This window comes from Leucoraja erinacea, chromosome 28 (assembly GCF_028641065.1).
Source record: "Leucoraja erinacea ecotype New England chromosome 28, Leri_hhj_1, whole genome shotgun sequence".
In the NCBI taxonomy this organism is placed as follows: Eukaryota; Metazoa; Chordata; class Chondrichthyes; order Rajiformes; family Rajidae; genus Leucoraja; species Leucoraja erinaceus.
Window position 1 is genome coordinate 22,561,248 of NC_073404.1, and position 18,891 is coordinate 22,580,138.

At 42.5% G+C, this 18,891-nt stretch overlaps 1 protein-coding gene across 5 annotated transcripts in view; it reads left to right on the plus strand.

The window, feature by feature from the left end:
* Positions 1-18,891, plus strand: part of LOC129710784 (syntaxin-1A) — a 195,271-nt gene that overhangs the window by 128,007 nt on the left and 48,373 nt on the right. For all 5 annotated transcript variants that reach the window (XM_055658026.1, XM_055658022.1, XM_055658024.1 and 2 more), the window contains exon 6: positions 4,920-5,028. In XM_055658026.1, the coding sequence (XP_055514001.1) occupies positions 4,920-5,028 (109 nt within the window). The remainder of the gene's footprint in view (positions 1-4,919; positions 5,029-18,891) is intronic.

The following is an 18,891-nucleotide window of genomic DNA, read 5'->3' on the forward strand; positions in this document are numbered from 1 at the left end:
AAAGATCAGTTCAGGTATCGAGCGCAAAATATTTGGAGGAAATAAGTAGATGCGTGTTTAGAACGATGATTACCTCTTTGTAAAGCATTGGGGCAGTATACTAGTTGAGGCCATTTCACCCCATAGCTTAAACCTTTGATAACCGAGGCTGGAGTCTCTAAAATACTAGAGTATAAGAAATAAAAGCAGGAGTAGTCCGTTCGCCCACATCCATTGTTTGGTGACACCATGGTTGATCTCGTTTTTAGCCTCTTTCCTGCATGATATCCTTAACATTTAATTGCGTCCGACTCCAAAAATACATGAATTTCATCCTTTGTAACCTGTTCTTAACCTATACCAAAGTCCTTTGAAGATGTACAGATTTATAATCTTGAGGAGTGCAAACTAATGATGTACAGAATTCCCCAGATTCCCAATCCTCTGGAATCAATTATTTTTTATGCGTCATAAGTGTCCGACACCCACCCTCACCTCCACTCCCTCTCTCGCTGGGATTGACCACAAGAGACCAAACAGGGAAGCATCCTCACCACAGCATTAGTATCACTCACCATATGAAATGTAACATTTCAATGTGATTTTGTCCAATTTGAATGGACTGTGAGTACAGGCCCCGTCTTTCCTCTTAATCTGACTTTCACTGAGGAGTTTAACATAATTGTCAGACACAAAATGTTAGTGTAACTCAGAGAGGTCAGGCAGCATCTCTCGAGAAAAGAAATAGGTGATGTTTCGGGTCGAGATCCTTCATCAGGCTTAATTGAACTTCATTAAGCCCGTCTGCTAATAAAGAGGAATTTCAACAATCAGGAGGCTGCGGAAAAATAAAGGGCATGGTTTTGGGTGGTATGCATTCAGAATTCTACAGCTGCTCCAGGTAGTTTTATTTTAAGTGGGCCAGTGGAGATGTAGGTCAGGTAAGACCAGTTTTGTTGAGACTCAATCAATTCTCCTATAGATACATTTACCAGAATGTTGTGGGTCTGCAAGTAATATTTAATCGTCCTATTTTAATTAGCTTGATAAGAATTATGTCATTGACCCGATGTTGACCCCCATCAAAACTGTACTAATGCATCCCTATCAAAATAGTGAACTATCCAGGTCCCTAGTGGTCCCTATCCAGGTGACCAAAGGAGTCCTATTTAGTTATACAATTTAATTGTTAAATTAATTCATTCTGATTCCTTATATACTCATCCGAATTTCTTCCTTTCAAATGAAATTAAGTCATCCGAGTCTATTTAATTGTCATTTGACCCCTTCCAAATGAAATGCCGTTTCTAAGCCGTACATACACACAAATGACCCCAGACACAACGTACATTTTACATAAACCCATCACATAGCTGTGGTGACACCAAAAAAACTTATCTCTCCACTGCACTCTCCCCCGATGTCAGAGTCAAAGTCAAAGCCCCCGGCTGGCGAAGCCATTAAAGCCACGGGTGTGCGAGGTCGCAAAGAACGGCGTGCGCTCGCAGAGTCCCGCGGCCATTCCGCGGGGCAGTGGTGTTAGGCCCCGCTCCAGGAGTTCGGGCGGATAGAAGTCGCCGTTGCAGGAGCCCCGAAAAGCGGTCTCCCTCCAGGGATCCGCGGCCTTCGCATCAGCAGCAGCGCGTCCAGCAGCAGCAGCAGCAGCAGCAGCGCTCCTCCACCGCTCCACCCGTTCGGCCAGCTCCGCGACGCGACGGTTCTAGTCCCCGGCTTCTTCCTGTTGGAGGCCGCTCCTCGTTGCGGCCCCAACGACAACTGAGACCCGACGAGAGAAAAGGTCGGGTCTCCAGTGCAGGGAGAGATTCAAAAGTTTCCCACCCCCGCCCCCCCCCCACCACACACCAACAACATAAAATAACCTAAAATAATAAAAACGCGGACAGGCTGCAGAGGCCGCTGCTGACCAGAGTCGCGCCGCCTACCGGATCCTGCATCCTGATGTGCGTAGGGTCAAACCAATGTGAAGCAGGGTGACACCAAATATTGTTCCTGGTCAGAGAATGAAACTTGGAAAGAACATTGGTTCTCCTGAGTAGTTTAGTGTAGTTTAGAGATACAGCATGGAAACAAGCCCTTCGGCCCACCGAGTCCATGTTAACCGTCGATCACCCGTTCACGCTGGTTCTATGTTACATCACTTTCTAATCCACTCCCTACACATTAGAGGCAATTTACAGAGGCCAATTAACCTACTAACCCTACACGTCCTTGGGATGTGGTGGATTGAACCACCTGATTGAAACTCCACACGGCCACAGGGAGAACATGCAAACTCCACGCAGACAGTACTGGGCTCCTTCACACAGTCCTCAATCCTTTTGCTTCTGGTGAGGTCCTAACCCACCATTTTCCTTCCTAATTGTCTCATATTTTTATTCCAGTGGAGGTCAAAACCATGTCTCTTCAAAGCCAGATTCCTGTTGTTCTGCTGTTCCTTCTTGGTACACTATTAATTCCGGCTTGTGGACCTACACAAGCTCTGATCAGCAGGATTCTCTTTCTGCCGCACGTTAGTTCATCGATTACTTCTGCTGTGCTTATTTATGGTCTATTCACACTTGGCTTCCAGTACTTTTGATCGTTCTATTCTTTCTTACATGTGTTATGACACATAAGGAGACATTCATGCCCATTGGGTACATGCTGGCTTCCAGAGGAGTGATTTCAGTTGTCCCATTTCCCCAGTCTTTATTTCCCTACCACCATCGTCTCACACATGCTCATCAAACCCCTTCCTTACACCCACCCCTATGGTGTAATTCACTGTCACCAATCAATCTACCAGCATTTATTTGGAGTGTGGAAGGAAACTGAATGAATGCTCAGAAGAAACCCACAGAGTCATGGATAGAACCTGCAAACATAGCATGAACAACACCTGAGGCCACAATTGAAAGCCGGAGACTGGGGCAATAAGGCAGTAGCACAACTGTTACCCCATTATGCTCCAGTACCACAAATTTCTCCACAAGGCCACAAGCCTCTGTGGTTGCATCGTACTGTTCCCCTCCTCATGTTTTTTATAGAATGCTTTACATTCTATATGCTTCCTTGAGTGTACTGTAATGAATAGGCTTCAGTGAGTACCTTTTCTACTCCAAAGAAACCTAAGGAACAGTCAGTGATATGGAGACCACATGGAGAGCTCCATTAGATATGCATTGCTTATTCAAGGTTCTTCTCAGTCTTTCATCATGTGTATGGGTCGGGTACTTTTCGGCGCCTCTGTTTATAATATCTGTACTCATCAGAACCCTAACCCTAGCACCCCGAAACCCTAACCCTAACACTCGAAAAGGCGAAACGGTGGTGCCTAAACGTCGGCGCCGAATGGTACCATTCCGATGTGTAATGATGATGCACATGTGATTGAATGTGTCATGCAGTGAAGTCACATTTGTTTGCACATACTACACTGTTTTACTCTCTTGAAAAGAAAGAAAGAATGAAATCGGCATAACAACATTTACCAATTTACTAAATGAACCATTTTGTTGCCGTTTCAATTCTTCGATCTTCTTAATTGTGCTGATATTGCATATATTGACCCCAGATGCTCAATGGATGTTGTTGATATAACAACCATACCTGAACTTATTGGTGGTATCCTATCTCAACTTTTCAGTCATGTTTTATGTCGACTTATTCATCAATTGCATGGGTCACTTCAGGAGTGCATAAAATATATATATATAATAATCTAATATATATAACTGCACGGTTTGATTCCCTTATTTAAGATAGGGTATACTGTAATTTGAGATAATCAAAAAAGAGATTCACAAGGTTACTTCCTCGGACGAGAGGGTTGTCCTGTCATAAGCATCTAAAGCAATTAGATCTATATTAGATCTACATTCTTTGGAGTCCAGAAGAATAATGGGTGATTTATGAAAGATTATTGCATCAGTTCTTGCATAGAACATAGAACAATACAGTTCAGGAATAAGCTCTTTGGCCTACAATATCCGTGCCGAACATGATGCCAAGTTAAATTAATCTGCTCTGCCTGCACATGATCGATATCCCTCCATTCTATGCACATACACGTGTTTCTCCAAAAGCCTCTTAAATGCCACCATCGTATCTGCCTCCACCACCAGCCCTGGCAGCACGTTCCACACACCCAACACTAACTGAGTCATAGATAGAGCATGGAGACCGTCCCTTCGACCCACTGAGTCCGTGCTGACCATCAATCACTCACACTCATTAATCGTGACAAATTAGCCATTTTAATTTATTCCTAATTTACGAATATTAGCCATAGGTCTACTGGTACTGCACAAGACAAACGATGTTTCATTTGATGAGAATGGGTTTATTTTCCTGGAGTCAAGGAGGCTGAGGGATGAATTTATGGAGGTGCAGAAAACCACAAGGGGCACAGATAAGGTGGATGATCTCATCCTATCTTAAAGGGAGCCTAAGACAAGAGGGCATAAGTTATGGTGAGAGTGAACGTGCTTACAGAAAGCCTGGGTGGTACCTTTTTTACAAGTGGGTTTTAGGAACATGCTACCCAGGTAAGTTGCAGAAAGAGGTACGATAACAACATTTAAAAAGATAAGTTAATGTCCAGTTTAAGAACTCCTCCATGTTCTCCTCGAGAAAATAAAAAATGTGAATGAAAATAATTTATTCCTAATTTACGAATATAATTTTTTTTAATGAAATTGAGCAGCCCATTCTTTTTAAGATGAGAAATGCAATATATTGTTGATTCCAAAATTGGAAATTGCACAAGCAATGTGGTAAATTAAGATTTCTATGGGGTTGGAAAGGTTGTAAAAGTCAGTTGTGGAATCAGTCGTAGTGCACCCCTTGACTGGTGGGCAGTAGATAGCACTTGCTGCAGCAGCCATAATTAGTTTTCAAACCAAAACTCTTCTTCCAAACTTGTTTCTTTTTGTTTGCAGCATTCTACACTGTCTCGTAAATTTGTGGAAGTGATGTCTGAGTACAATGGCACACAGACCGACTACAGGGAGCGTTGCAAAGGACGAATCCAACGCCAACTTGAAATCAGTGAGTAGTCCGCTTTCTGCAGCATTTTTTGAGTAAGGGTCGGAATCGGAGCTCCCACTAAGATAGTAGCATTCTTTGTGTTTTGTACTCAACCTGAATTTGCTGCTGATGTGGATCCGAAAGCAGCTGGGCCTTAACCTGTGACAGAATAGCAATACGAGTTGTGCCCCAAGCTCTTTCTGATCCGCAAATCCCATTACAAAACTGTGAAAGTGAAGGCTCGCTCTGATTCAGATCTACCTGTGGTCAGCAACACCTTGATTCCAAAGCCACGCCATGGCCACTAGCACCACCAGCACATAATTTGGCTTCAGTTTATCATAGCATGAATGAGAAATCCGCCTTTCTCATCATAACTGAGGGTGAGAGTCATCTCAAAGGCAGATTTGGTGACTTGCATCATTTGGCGTGGCGTGGATGGATGTGTAAACTGATTGAAGAGCATTGTACCATTGTCGGTATTGTGCTTGCTGCCAATGAATGATATGGGCAATTGTTCATTGTTAATCTTCATACATGTGACTTTATGAGGTGGAGACTCATTCAGTGCTGTTGAGTCTAATTCATTAAGTCATTCTATGCTGTTGAGTCTAATTCGTTAAGTCATTCTACATTGACAGTAAGATTAAGCCTGTATTTATATTACATTTACCCCAAAACATTTTGTGATTATTTATGCTATGTGATTACAACTGTAGGCAACTGCGTTTAGTTTAGAGATGGAGCTTGGAAACGGGCCCTGCATCCGACTCGGTCCACGCTGATCATCAATTAGCCATTCGATGTTGTCCCACTTTCTCACCTACTCCCGACACATTAGGGGCAAATTACAGAGGCGCATAACCAACAAACCCGCACATCTTTGGGATGTGGAAGGAAACTGGAGAGCCTGGAGGAATGGGAGAATGTACAACCTCCACACAGACAGGTCAGGATCGAAGCTGGATATCTAGCGTTCTGAGGAAGCAGTACATAGAAAAATAGGTAGTGATCAGTTAATCTCTTTTTCATTGATGGCGACAGCATTGGAATGGCTCAAGCATCTGGGAATTCTATTTTCTCCTTGATAATCAAGCATGTCCTCAGTTTAGTGACAACTGCATGGCAGTATTGCCACGGTTCTGTGCTCGCAAAATACTGCCCTAAATTTCCACCGTAATTTCTGTCCTCAAATCATTGACAATGATCATCAATCCCAAGTAATTGCACTCAGTTGGAAAAACTGGGTCGAGTGGACTTTTTAACCACTCAAGAGGATTGTTAACAGAAAAGAAATAGTGTGTAGAAATAATGCAATTTTTTTTTTTTTAATTCAATGAATGGCACACTGAAGAACCCAAAGGGTATTGGAATATAGGAGAAAATGAACAATATGTAACGATAGAACTTTATTTATCCCAGGAGGGAAATTGATCTGTCAACAGTCATAAAAACACAAAATACATGAAACATGAAATTAAAGTGACGAGTGGAAAGGCTTGGGGGATGTACAAAGATTGAGGAGGGAGGGAGGGAGGGGGGGAGGGGAGTCAGTCTCAGTCTAGCCCATGACAGAAGGGGGAGGAGTTGTGAAGTTTAATAGCCACTCGGAAGAAGGATCTCCTGTGGCATTCTGTCCTGCATCTTGGTGGAACCGAAATAAAGCTATTTAGCCAGTCAGCACTGATTGCTGCAATATTCAAAGTCACTTTGGTACCTGAACCACTTTGGTACCTCAGTTGTTCACTGAGGCACCAACTATACTTAGAAGATGCTGAGTATTGCACTTCCACTTTATTGTCTAGTAGGTCATTTTGCTTTTCTAAAGCAGGACTTCCAAATTATACTTCACAATGCCAACAACGTTGCGATGCCCATTGCTGGGTTAATGTAAAACAACATTAGCCTTGGACACCGCAATTATGCTGTAAAATGACAGGACCACCACCCCCATGCCCACAACTCCGCCAATCGGATCACCCAGCTGCACTCTCACTGCCTCAAAAGCCCACAGTGATCTCATGGGGCGGGAATAAAGGCATATGTCCATCCTGCTGGCATCCAGCATCCATGAGTGACATTACTTATCTCTAAATCCTGCTGTAATGCAAAGCATCTAGTGGCAAAAGCATGTGGTGGAGAGATTGAAAAATTATGGAGCAGAGAGTGGGGAAATTGGAGCGAATGAAGAGGGAGAGAAGGATGGATGAGGGAGAATTGAGAGGGGTAAGGGATGAAGGTGGACCTATCTGATCTGCTGGTTTAGGGAGAAGGTCCAAGTTGTATGAGAAAGAAAGTGAGTAGGAGGTAAAGATCTATGCGCCTGTGTGCTCAGCAGTAAAAGTCCCTCAGAGAGTCAAGCAGGCAAGCCAATAAGAATATTTTTAAGAAGGAACTGCAGATGCTGGAAAATCGAAGGCAGACAAAAGTGCTGGAGAAACTCGGCGGGTGAGGCAGCATCTATGGAGCGAAGGAAATTGGCAACGTTTTGGGTCGAGACCCTTCTTGAAGAAAGGTCTCGACCCGAAACGTTGCCTATTTCCTTCGCTCCATAGATGCTGCCTCACCCGCCAAGTTTCTCCAGCATTTTTGTCCACCAGTCAATAAGAAAGGATCCCTGGGATGCCTCCAACTTCTGCCAAATGATTAGGAGCCACTTACATGCAGGCTTCGGGTATGTGCAAGTTGTAATATGTGGCAGACAAGAACATTTATGCCTCCAAGTCATGGAGTAAGCTAATCTAATGTTATTGAGTATTCCCGCAGTGACTGGACCCGTACTGCTGTTTATCAATTCGCACTGCAGAGATCTGAGCAAAACAAGAATAAATCAAACTGTAGTGGAATACTGAGGAGGTGCTGCACCGTCAGAGGTCCTCCTTCTGATGGGTGTAATTCTATCCAAAGAGCATTTAGAATTTAATTTTTGTAGTCTGGCCATTATTTATTACACTATCTGATCATCATCAGATTGATATTTATGTTGCACCAGTTATAATGCTATTTTATTGATGGTTTATATCAGTTCATTAATTTCTGGAGTCTTGTGAAATTTTAACTATTAAAGTGAAATCGTAATGGAATATTGTTCAGGAAGCCCTGATCTAAGGATCGAAATTGATCCTTACTGATATTGATCTGTATTTTGTGCTCATATTTCTCTCATTAGTTTGAAAACTAGGTCTGAATTTACCTCAAGCATTTTTTAATGCACCTCAGTGAGATGTCAGTTTAACTAATGTTCGTTACAGGCTCTCGGGGTTGAGGTTTACTTAAGCTTCTCTCGTATCTCATTCCTTTACGCTTGGGATGTGTTGGTCTGGCATGCCCCATGCCCTCAAACTGCAATTGTACCAGTAATTTATAATTTCCTGAAGTAAAAATATCTTCTCTGTCCTTCAATTTGCTAGGCCCCTATTAAACACACGGATTGATTGTTTAACAAGCTTCTTGTGCTGAATTATCGAAATTCCGATGCAGAAGAAGACCAAATTGGTCCATTATGTCGGCACAGCCTGAGAGAGTTTGTATAACATTAACACCAATTTCCAGCACTGTGAGTAGTCTTGTCGGTTACGACACACACACTGCTCATTTAAATACTTTTAAAATGTGCTAAGGATTTCTTCCATAATATACTTAACACTGCTTACTGGAGGAAATGAATCCTCACTATTCAACAAATCTGAGGTTTATGAAATCTCTCCTTCACCTCTTCAATCCCAAAGAAAATAATTCTGGCCTAGTAATCCTTCCTCATAACTGAACTGTCCTGTCTTGGTTGATGTAGTGACCAAAATTGGGAAACAATAAAAAAAAAACAGATAAACATCAAACAGGAGTTGGGGTTTAACATAGAGCTTCTTTCTTTAATTCCTCTCTAGTTACATCGTGGTGTCTGCCTTTATGTGATTCTCCTGATGTCCTCTATCTCTTTTCCTCACCTGCCTTCTGAATCTCCTTGCTTCCTCCCCACAAGGGGTGAAAATAAATTAAGTTGCTTGCCGGTACAGTCTGACAGGAGACTTTTGCCTATGCTGGTTCATGCAAGGTTATTTTCTCTTCCGTCCCCCTTTCTTTCCCTGCCCTCATCCCTCACTCTGACCTTTCCCTCTGTTCATCTTTCCATCCTCTCCCACCCACCTCATCCCTCTTGCCGTTCTCATGTCTTCATACCTTCCTCCTTTTCCTCCATCTCCGACTTCCTCTGCATCTTGCTCGTTCTCCTGTCCTTCCTCTTTACTTAATGTCTTGGTGTCCATATCGAATAATGTTACCCGGCAACACGGGTAACATCAACGTGGGTTGGTAGTTTGTTGCCAAGCTAAATATTTTACTTGGGGCTTTGATGAATGAAGGCGAAACAGCTGTTATAACTGCAAGGGTAGATTTGCATAGAAAGCCCCATTCGTCTACATTAAATTCAACACTTCAGAAATATTCCATGATCCAATTTGTGAGCAAAACTCGCTGTAATATCCTTTACACTCTCCTGCCCTTTCTCTCCTTGTCTGTTGCCTGTAACTGTTCCCTTTTACACAAATGCAGTAGACCAAGCTCCAACCTTATATTTTCTTCCAATTTCCTTTTTTCTCTGTTACGCCCACCAGCTATTTCCTCCACACTATTTTCATTAAACCACTTACAACATGCTCAGTATAGGAGTATTTGAGTATAGGAGCAGGGAGGTTCTACTGCAGTTGTACAGGGTCTTGGTGAGACCACACCTGGAGTATTGCGTACATTTTTGGTCTCCTAATCTGAGGAAGGACATTCTTGCCATAGAGAGAGTACAGAGAAGGTTCACCAGACTGATTCCTGGGATGTCAGGACTTTCATATGAAGAAAGACTGGATAGACTCGGCTTGTACTCGCTAGAGTTTAGAAGATTGAGGGGGGATCTTATAGAAACTTACAAAATTCTTAAGGGGTTGGACAGGCTAGATGCAGGAAGATTGTTCCCGATGTTGGGGAAGTCCAGAACTAGGGATCACAGTTTAAGGATAAGGGGGAAATCTTTTAGGACTGAGATGAGAAAAACATTTTTTACACAGAGAGTGGTGAATCTCTGGAATTCTCTGCCACAGAATGTAGTTGAGGCCAGTTCATTGGCTACATTTAAGAGGGAGTTAGATGTGACCCTTGTGGCTAAAGGGATCAGGGGGTATGGAGAGAAAGCAGGTACAGGATACTGAGTTGGATGATCAGCCATGATCATATTGAATGGCAGTGCAGGCTCGAAGGGCCGAATGGCCTACTCCTGCACCTATTTTCTATGTTTCTATGCACAACATTTGAGAGTTGATAATGCTGGTTGGGATTATATATTTTGGCAAAGGAGCTATTGGTCATTTCTGCATGGGTCCTCTAATTCTATGCCAATAGCAAGGGTAGCAATTGTGGTAAGCTTCTCTGAGCAGACTGTCTTTTGACAACTGTTGATTGGAAAGCAGAATTCCCAGTGTAGTATGAAGCATTGGAGACAGATACAATGGGGCAGGTCAATGAACTGTAGATTAGCATATTGTAATGCCATTTTGGCTTTCTAAATCCTCAATCTAGTCAAATTGAGGTATGTCTTATGTAAATTCAAAAGAGGGTGAAGCTTCCAAATTACGTAATATTTTGAGATTGGCCAATAACTATCGAAATGAAAATCAAATAAAAAAGATATTACAGGAAATGTTCAACCTGATAAATATTCTCTTCCTTTGGGAAGTGCCACATAATTGCATGGGTTAGTCTCATCAGGGCAGAGGGAGTGGGTTACTGTATATTTATGTGGGTCCTGAACCAGAAAACATATCACTATGGCTGGTGTAAATTCAGCATCTGGTTCAACCACACTTCCACCCCTCCCATTGTTGAATGTAGTCCAATGCAGATCCCTTGCAGCTAACAATATTTAAAAAAAATGGCAAGGGGAAAAAGGCGACTACTTTGCAGATGTAACATGACTGCAGACTTGATTTGATTAGTGGTATTTAAGAGAGCCATCAAGAGTTTAATTTTCATGGTGAAAACGGTTGTGAGATGTGGTGCTGAGATTGTGAAGTTGTAATGTCTGTCAACTGTTATTGCAACAGGTCTTGTAAAACCTCTTGTGGAATTTGAGCTAGTGCCCTTTGCAGAGCCCTCTCACCTCAATCCCATCAATCATTGCCCTAAGAGTAAACCGTTGACCACAAACTACCAGTGGTTTGGATATATTGCTCATTTAATACATGGAAGTTAATAGCTGGCTTTCAAACTTGCTTATATCAGTGATAATTAATATCATATCACAATAAGCCTAAGGAGGAAGAAACATAATTCTAGTCCATTGTAAAACGGTGTTCTCTCAGAGCTATAAACATTTAACATGAAATATGATGTATTCTGATTTATTTTAGGCTCTATTAGAATTCACCATTAATAGGGTTAATAGGGAAAATAAGTGACACTGATTTTCAGTCAATTAACCCAATCAATTACTAATCAGCAAAGCTCTGGGAGAATCAAAGTTAACAAAAAAAAAAGATTTTTAATGGAAGCACAGAAATCAAGGGTGGATTGTTGTAATTCTGAGCATTGCCTTGAATGAATGCCCTGTACAGCCTTCCTTACCTTGCAATCTTGGAAAAGGTGGGATGGAGTGTCTGTGAATAGCCTTTGAAAAGGTAGGTTGGGTTGGATCTGAAACCAAAGCGATTGAATGGAAAGAATGATCTGTTGTCCGGGTGTGAGTCTGTCTGTGTAACTGGTGTTTTCACAGAACAATGCAATAGAGAAATTAAATAGGAAGGGCACAGAAAATTCACTGACCACTAGAAGTGGTCTCCCGAGTTTTCTCCAGAGATGCTGACTGACCCACTGAGTAACTCCAGCACTTTGTGTCTATCTTCGGTATATACCAGCATCTGCAATCCCTTTCTACAGGTAAAAATAGACCTGCTTTATCTGCAGGAAGATCAACACGGAGCCATCAAGAGTTACTGATAAATACTGAAAAAGAGCAAATAGTAAGGTATTGATATACAATATAATTGTTGCACACCTGACTCACCAAAATTACCATAATCAAATATAGAATAATCATCCTTACACCGTCAGATATTGATGCGCTACACAGGCTTCTACATTGATTACTGATGCACTGTAACATGTTACACATAATAACCACTCTTGCACAGTGAGATATTGATGCAAAACAGTATCAAGCAAGATACTGCACTCCATCAAACAGCTTTCCGCACCGAGATGTGGATACACTTGAATAACTTTAATTACGGGGCAATAAAATAATCAAACCTGCCCAAGGTATTGATATCCTAAAATAATCAGGCTTCGTTACAGCAACATTTTGAACATTGAAAGAACCAGTTTCACAACAGGATATGGTAACTGCAGTAACCCGCCTTGTGTATTGAGAGACCAATATTTTATGAATTAAATATTGATATTCTGCAGTGAACAGACTCGTACAGCAAGATATTCCCATAATGCCTTTAATAGTTTTACAAAGTGAGATATGGATAACTGCAATAACCAGCTTTTCACAGCAAGATACAACCAACTGCAATAAAAGCTGTACACATTGCTGGATTAATAAACGACATTCACCAGTAATACATAGAGGACCACATAGAGGTCACCATATGCAGACTTATCCAACGTAGCATCATAAAAAATGTATGCCTCAGAGAAGGCCATCTAGCAAGAGAGTTTCAAGATTTTAGGAGTTTTCATAACCATCTTCATTGTCTGCAATACCATCTATTTTAGTCTCGTCTGCAAATTTGTGAATTCTCATCCAAATCGTTGATATAGATGATAAACAATATAGGGCTCAGCACTGATGCAAGAGAACAAGGCCAGGGTAGTTCTGGGTTCTTTGATAATATTAGCTGCCTTCTTCAGACAGTGCATCCTCTAGATCTCTTTTATGGTGGGGCATTCAGTACCCGTGATAGACAAGAGTGCACTCTCCTTCATTCTTGAACGTTCAAATGACTAATGCAATCAGTCAGTATGCTCTCCTCTGTAGATGTTCAATGGTATATAAGGTGTGAATCTCCACAAACCTCTGAGAAAGTATGGGCCGAGGTGAACTTTCTTTGCAATTGCATTAGTGTGCTGGGCCCAGGATAGATAATCTGAGATGTATATGCCCAGAAATATGAAGCTGTTGACCCTCTTCATCGCCAACCCATCCCAACCTGATTTGAACGGACACAATTAGCAAAGACAAGAACAGAGCCTGGAGCAAGGCCTAGAATGAGGCCTAGCAAGACCTGAAGCACCCGATTTCATGTGCTGACAGAAACAAAATCGCTTACCTGGTGAAGCCCAGTCCACTGGACTCACGACCAGACCAGTGCACCCAACCCAACAGAGGTCCCAAACTGCCAGATCACCCGAGTGTTCGAACCGATATTGACACAGCTGTGTGAGATGCCAGCAAACTACTGTTCTTCTGAAGGCCGGACTTGGACATGCACACCGATCGGTGAGAGCAGCTTACTTCATGACTTGACCTTGATGCCTGGCTAAACTAAGGGCCCAACTTCATGGGGTATCTGACATGGAGCCCAGACCAGGCCAAGAGAGAGCCCCTCCAGAATTGGACAAAACTGCCACATCCAAGCACCACAAAGAGTTTACCAAGAGGCAGACACCACTGCCTCTCCTTTTCCTGATGATGCCATGGATCTATGCTATGCCTCGAGAAATCTTCAGGCTGGAAGACCAAGTCAGGAGAGCTGAGGATAAGCCACGTCATCGTAAAACAGCAATTGGTTGGTAAGGGTATCAGAGGCTGTGGAGCGAAGGCAGGAGATTGGAGTTCAGAGAAAAAGATAGATCAGCCATGATTGCATGGTGGAGTTGACCGAATGGCCTAATTCTGCTCCTAGAATTTAGGAAGTAGTCGTGCCCTTGAATCCTCAATCTTATTTTCCAGGGACTGTACATTGGCCATGAGGATGCTAAAGAGGCAGGTGGGATGTAGGCCGTATTCCTTCATTCTTAATTGGGGTCCACGTCAGTTACTATGTTGCTGGACTCATGGGAGGTCTCCAGGCATTATACTTACTGTATATAGACACTAAAAGCTGGAGTAATTCAGCGGGACAGGCAGCATCTCTGGAGAGAAGGAATGGGTGATGTTTCGTGTCGAGACCCTTCTTCCTGTACCTGAGCTACATGGGATTGGGATCTCTGTGTCTGTTGGGCGATGGTAATTCATCGAACTGGTCAATAAGCGGCAGGCTGCTCTGGGAAGAAAAAAAATAAAGATAATATTTCAGGCAAACAACTCTGCATTGTTATCTACCTAAAATGAAGAAATGTAGTGGCTGAAAGTGTTGCAAATTTTCTTGACAACCATCTGTGCTATTGATGATTTTAATGCATAAATGGAACTTTCGCTGTCAGCTGACCACAGGCTCCAGCTAAGAACATACACAGATTCAATACTGGACATACATCCATTGTTCTTGATAGAGCAGGTCAATGTTTGAGTTTCCTAGACACAAGCACTGTGGAGAAGAACTTGTGTGGTTTTTATTTCCCAGTGCTCATTCTCAACAACAATTTTGCACCAGAGGCATGCATCATTGTAAGGCTTGGGTTATTTTGAACTGCTTTTTAACTCAGACATTCCCTCCTGAAGGATTCTCTACGTCACTCTGGCACTGCCACGGAGACAATAGTGCTCTGACGTTATCCGTTGAAGGCATTCTTCCCATTCCTTTCAAAATGCAAAAGTATTTCTGTAGAGTAGTCACGTTAGGTAAGACAGCCCCCCCTTCAAATTGCACAAAGCTAACTCCTGCAAACAGCAGTGACAGAGCGGACAGCTAATTTGCTCACATAAGTGATGTTTAATGAAAAATAAATATTGGGCAGGACATCTGGGATGGACTTCCTGCTTCCCTGATAAGTGTTGTATATGCACATCAAAGAGCAGATGGCAACCCTTTTAAATATTTCATTTGGAAGATGGCAGGCGAGTTCCCACTCAGCGGAATCAGTCGAGCTTCTCTGTTCAATGTACTGGAATGGGAGCTGATCCCATGGAGTCGGGGACTGGATCTTAATTCCACTTAATGCTGTGAAAATGCTATATGAAACAGGCTTCAGGACGTTATACATTTGAAAAAAGGTTCTGGTTTGAAAATTCATGCTAGCACGATATTTATCTTTTGACCCCTCACTCTTGTCTCATTGGATTTGGATGTCACACTGTTTATCATCTCACACAAGAGGGCATATTGTAGATATTACTGTTGTAACATCAAGCGAGAGCTTATTTGACATGTGCACCAAATATGAACCAGAATAATGAAATTCTTACTTGTTCTTTCTGAAGGTGGCCTGGATCATTGACATTAGCTGCCTTCTTGTAGTAATTGCTGTTGATACAGGCTTGTTGTAGGCACGGCTTGGCCAAACCCCTGGCCACCATTGCTACCAAGTTGGGGTGGGGGGGGGGGGGGGGGGGGGGGGGGGGGGGGGCAACTAAACCTCGTTCAAAGACTGTAGAAGAGGAAGGGTGCCACAGTGGAGCAGCGGTAGAGTTGCTGCCTTACTGAGCCAGAAACCAGGGTTCGATCCTGACCTCAGGCGCTGTATGTACGGAGTTTGTACGTTCTCCCTGTGACCACGGGGGTTTTATCTGGGTGCACCGGTTTCGTCCCACACTCCAAAGACGCCCAGGTTTGTAGGTTAATTGGCTTTGGTAAAAATTGTAAAAAATGTCCCTAGTGTGTAGGATAATGCTGGTGTATGGGGTGATTGCAGATCAGCGTGATCTTGGTGGGGCAAAGGGCCTTTTTTTCTGTGCTGTATCTCTAAAGTCTAATACCTTCTATGGTGGAGAGATCTGTGCCCATGATAGACTGGTCAATGTCCACCACTTTCTGCAGCCTCCTTTGTTCTTGAACATTTGAGTTACCAAACCAAGCCACGATGCAACCAATTAGTTTGCTCTTCATCTTATAATTGTGGAAGTTCAATTGATAATTTGACAACATGCTGAATCTCATCAAACCTCTGAGGAACCACAAGCATTGGATGAACTTTCTTTTTGTTTGCATCATTGTGCTGTGTCCAGGGCAGATCGTCAGAGATGTGTTCACCCAGGTACTTGAAGCTGTTGACTCTCTCCACTCTATTCTGCCAATGAAGACAGGTGCAGATCCCTCAGCTGTCCCTTGCTGAAGTCAACAATCAGCTTCTTGGTCATGTTACTGTTAAGAACAAGAGTGTTGTCCTGGCATCACTCAACCAGATTATCGATCTACCTCCTGTACTCTGACTTGTCATTACCTGTTATTCATCGAATAATGGTGGTGTCATTGGCTTTGTTAAAAATGGCATTGAAGATGTGTTTGGTTACATAGTCATGTAAACAGTAACAGTAAAACAGAGGACTATGCTGTTCTCCAAAAGCTAGTTGCTCTCCCCCTCCCTTTTGTCCTGGTTCCCATTTTCCTCCTGAGTATCTTGAATGACCTGTGGGAAGAATGAACAAAGGATCTGGATGGCAGCGTTCTATTGACGGCCCATTGGAGAAGATTGGACCACTGAGCTGGAGCACTGAGAGAGGTCAAAGCAGATAAATACTCCTCTGGCGTTGAACTCTCGCCACCCACCTCGGCCTCCAATGTTCTCATGGTTGCATGTCAGAGGAACAGCACGTCACCTTCTCTTCAGGAAGCTTTAATCTCCCTTGTTCCTTTGTTCAGGATTGTCTGGCATTGTATCCTGAAAGGGTACAAATAAAGGACCATTGTGCCTTCTGTTATTTGGATGCAAGATTCAATGAAACTTGCATGTGTCTGTATTTTTCCAAGGGTTTTTTTTCTGCAAGACTTCTGATGAGCTAGTTCTGGACTGGCTGGGTGAGGAAGAAATTAAGAAATCCAGGATGAACATCCTTTTTCTGCTTTACTGATGTTGTAGTTTGGGTTAGTTTAGAGATAGAGACTGGAAAACAGGCCCTTCGGCCCACCGAGTCCGTGCCTACCAGCAATCCCCGCCCACTAACACTATCCTGCACATACAAGGGACAATTTACATTTATACCAAGCCAGTTAACCGACAAGACATCATGAGATTTCTTGTTCTGCCTCACTATAAATAGGAGATTTAATACTTCCGTCACCTCTTCCATGCTCGCACAGCCAAGGGGAGGCACCTTGGAGACCAACAAAACTGACTCATGCAGGGAAGTCTGCAGGTCAGCATGCACAGACTTGGCGTTCTTCCTTGGAACCATCACCGTACAAATTAGTCATCCGTAAGAGAGAGGAAAGAATTTAAAAATTGGAATCACCCTACGTAGCAATTAAAATTAATTAGTTTACAATATTTACACCAGAAAACTGTATGGTTGCTTAACTTGTATTTGATACTCATTCTCAAGAAAACAAAAGCCTTGCTCTTTTGTAACCTACTACCTTACCATGTTAAAGAGCCATTAGCTCTGTTCTAAATTTGGGTCAACACATGTGGGCAAATTACACCGAGTTACATTCATTTTAGATTCAGCAGGCAATTTGAGCATAACAACACTTGAATTGGCTTGGAACGAGTGTGATTTCAAATGCTGCTTCCACAAACCATTCTTGATATAGTTTCGTCTAGCAAACATTGTGATGGAATAATTGGCTATCGTACCACAAATTAACCCCTTTCTTACTGAGATGGCCACCATTCTGTGGAGTCAACTCATTAAAATAGAATAAACTTTCAGTGTAATTGGCTTTTTAAAGTCATCTAGTTGCATGTAAACAATAGTTAATAGCATCCCAGGTGGCAAGAACTGGGGATCTGACTGGATAGATACCATGAAAATTGCTGTATTTTTACTATAAGTAAGCATATCCCCTTAACTTTAAAGATGCGGCTCAGATTTTGCATTTACAAGACATTCATTGACATCTTGGCATTGAAACACAAATGATAAGTTTAATCTTAATGCTTCACTATTTTCTCCAAGCAAGTTCTCTCCTCTATAGAGACATAGAACATAGAAAATAGGTGCAGGAAGTAGGCCATTCGGCCCTTCGAGCCAGCACCGCCATTCAATATGATCATGGCTGATCATCCAGAATCAGTACCCTGTTCCTGCTTTTTCTCCATACTTCTTGATTCCGTTGGCCCTAAGAGCTAAGTCTAACTCTCTCTTGAATACTTCCAGTGAATTGGCCTCCGCTGCCTTCTGTGGCAGAGAATTCCACAGATTTACAACTCTCTGGCTGAAATTTTTTTTCCTCATCTCAGTCCTAAATGGCCTACCCCTTATTCTTAAACTGTGACCCCTGGCTCTGGACTCCCCCAACATCAGAAACATTTTTTCTGCATCTAGCCTGTCCAATCCCTTAAGAATTTTATGTTTCTATAAGATCAAAGTCTATCATTGGCATGCTGGTAATCCTACTCCATTACTACCTCCAGTGATGAAAATCAGTTGGATAATTCTTCGCCTCTATGCTTCTTACCGTCCACATTGGTTCAACCCAATATAGGTTTCAATTTCCTATAGGAATCAACAACGTTGGAAAAGCAGGGTGGAAATTTGGCCGCACGTACTTGTGGAATTACGTTGCAAATCAATGTACTTAATCTCTACCATTGAACTCCATGGTGCCTTGTTCCATATGTGTACAAGAGCAACAGATTAGATACAAAAACACATTGCAGTCATGTTGGCAGCATAGAGGGAGGGGGTATTGGATTAGGGTTCCTGATTAATGATGGCAGATTACGTGCAAGATGTAGGTTGCTCCCACAGGGAATATGTCCCAGCAGAGTGGGGAAAAACGGGAAAAAAGAAAGCAAGCTTACAATTAGATTTGTGTTTTCAAATCACTTTGTAGATGGTTAAATACTTAAAAA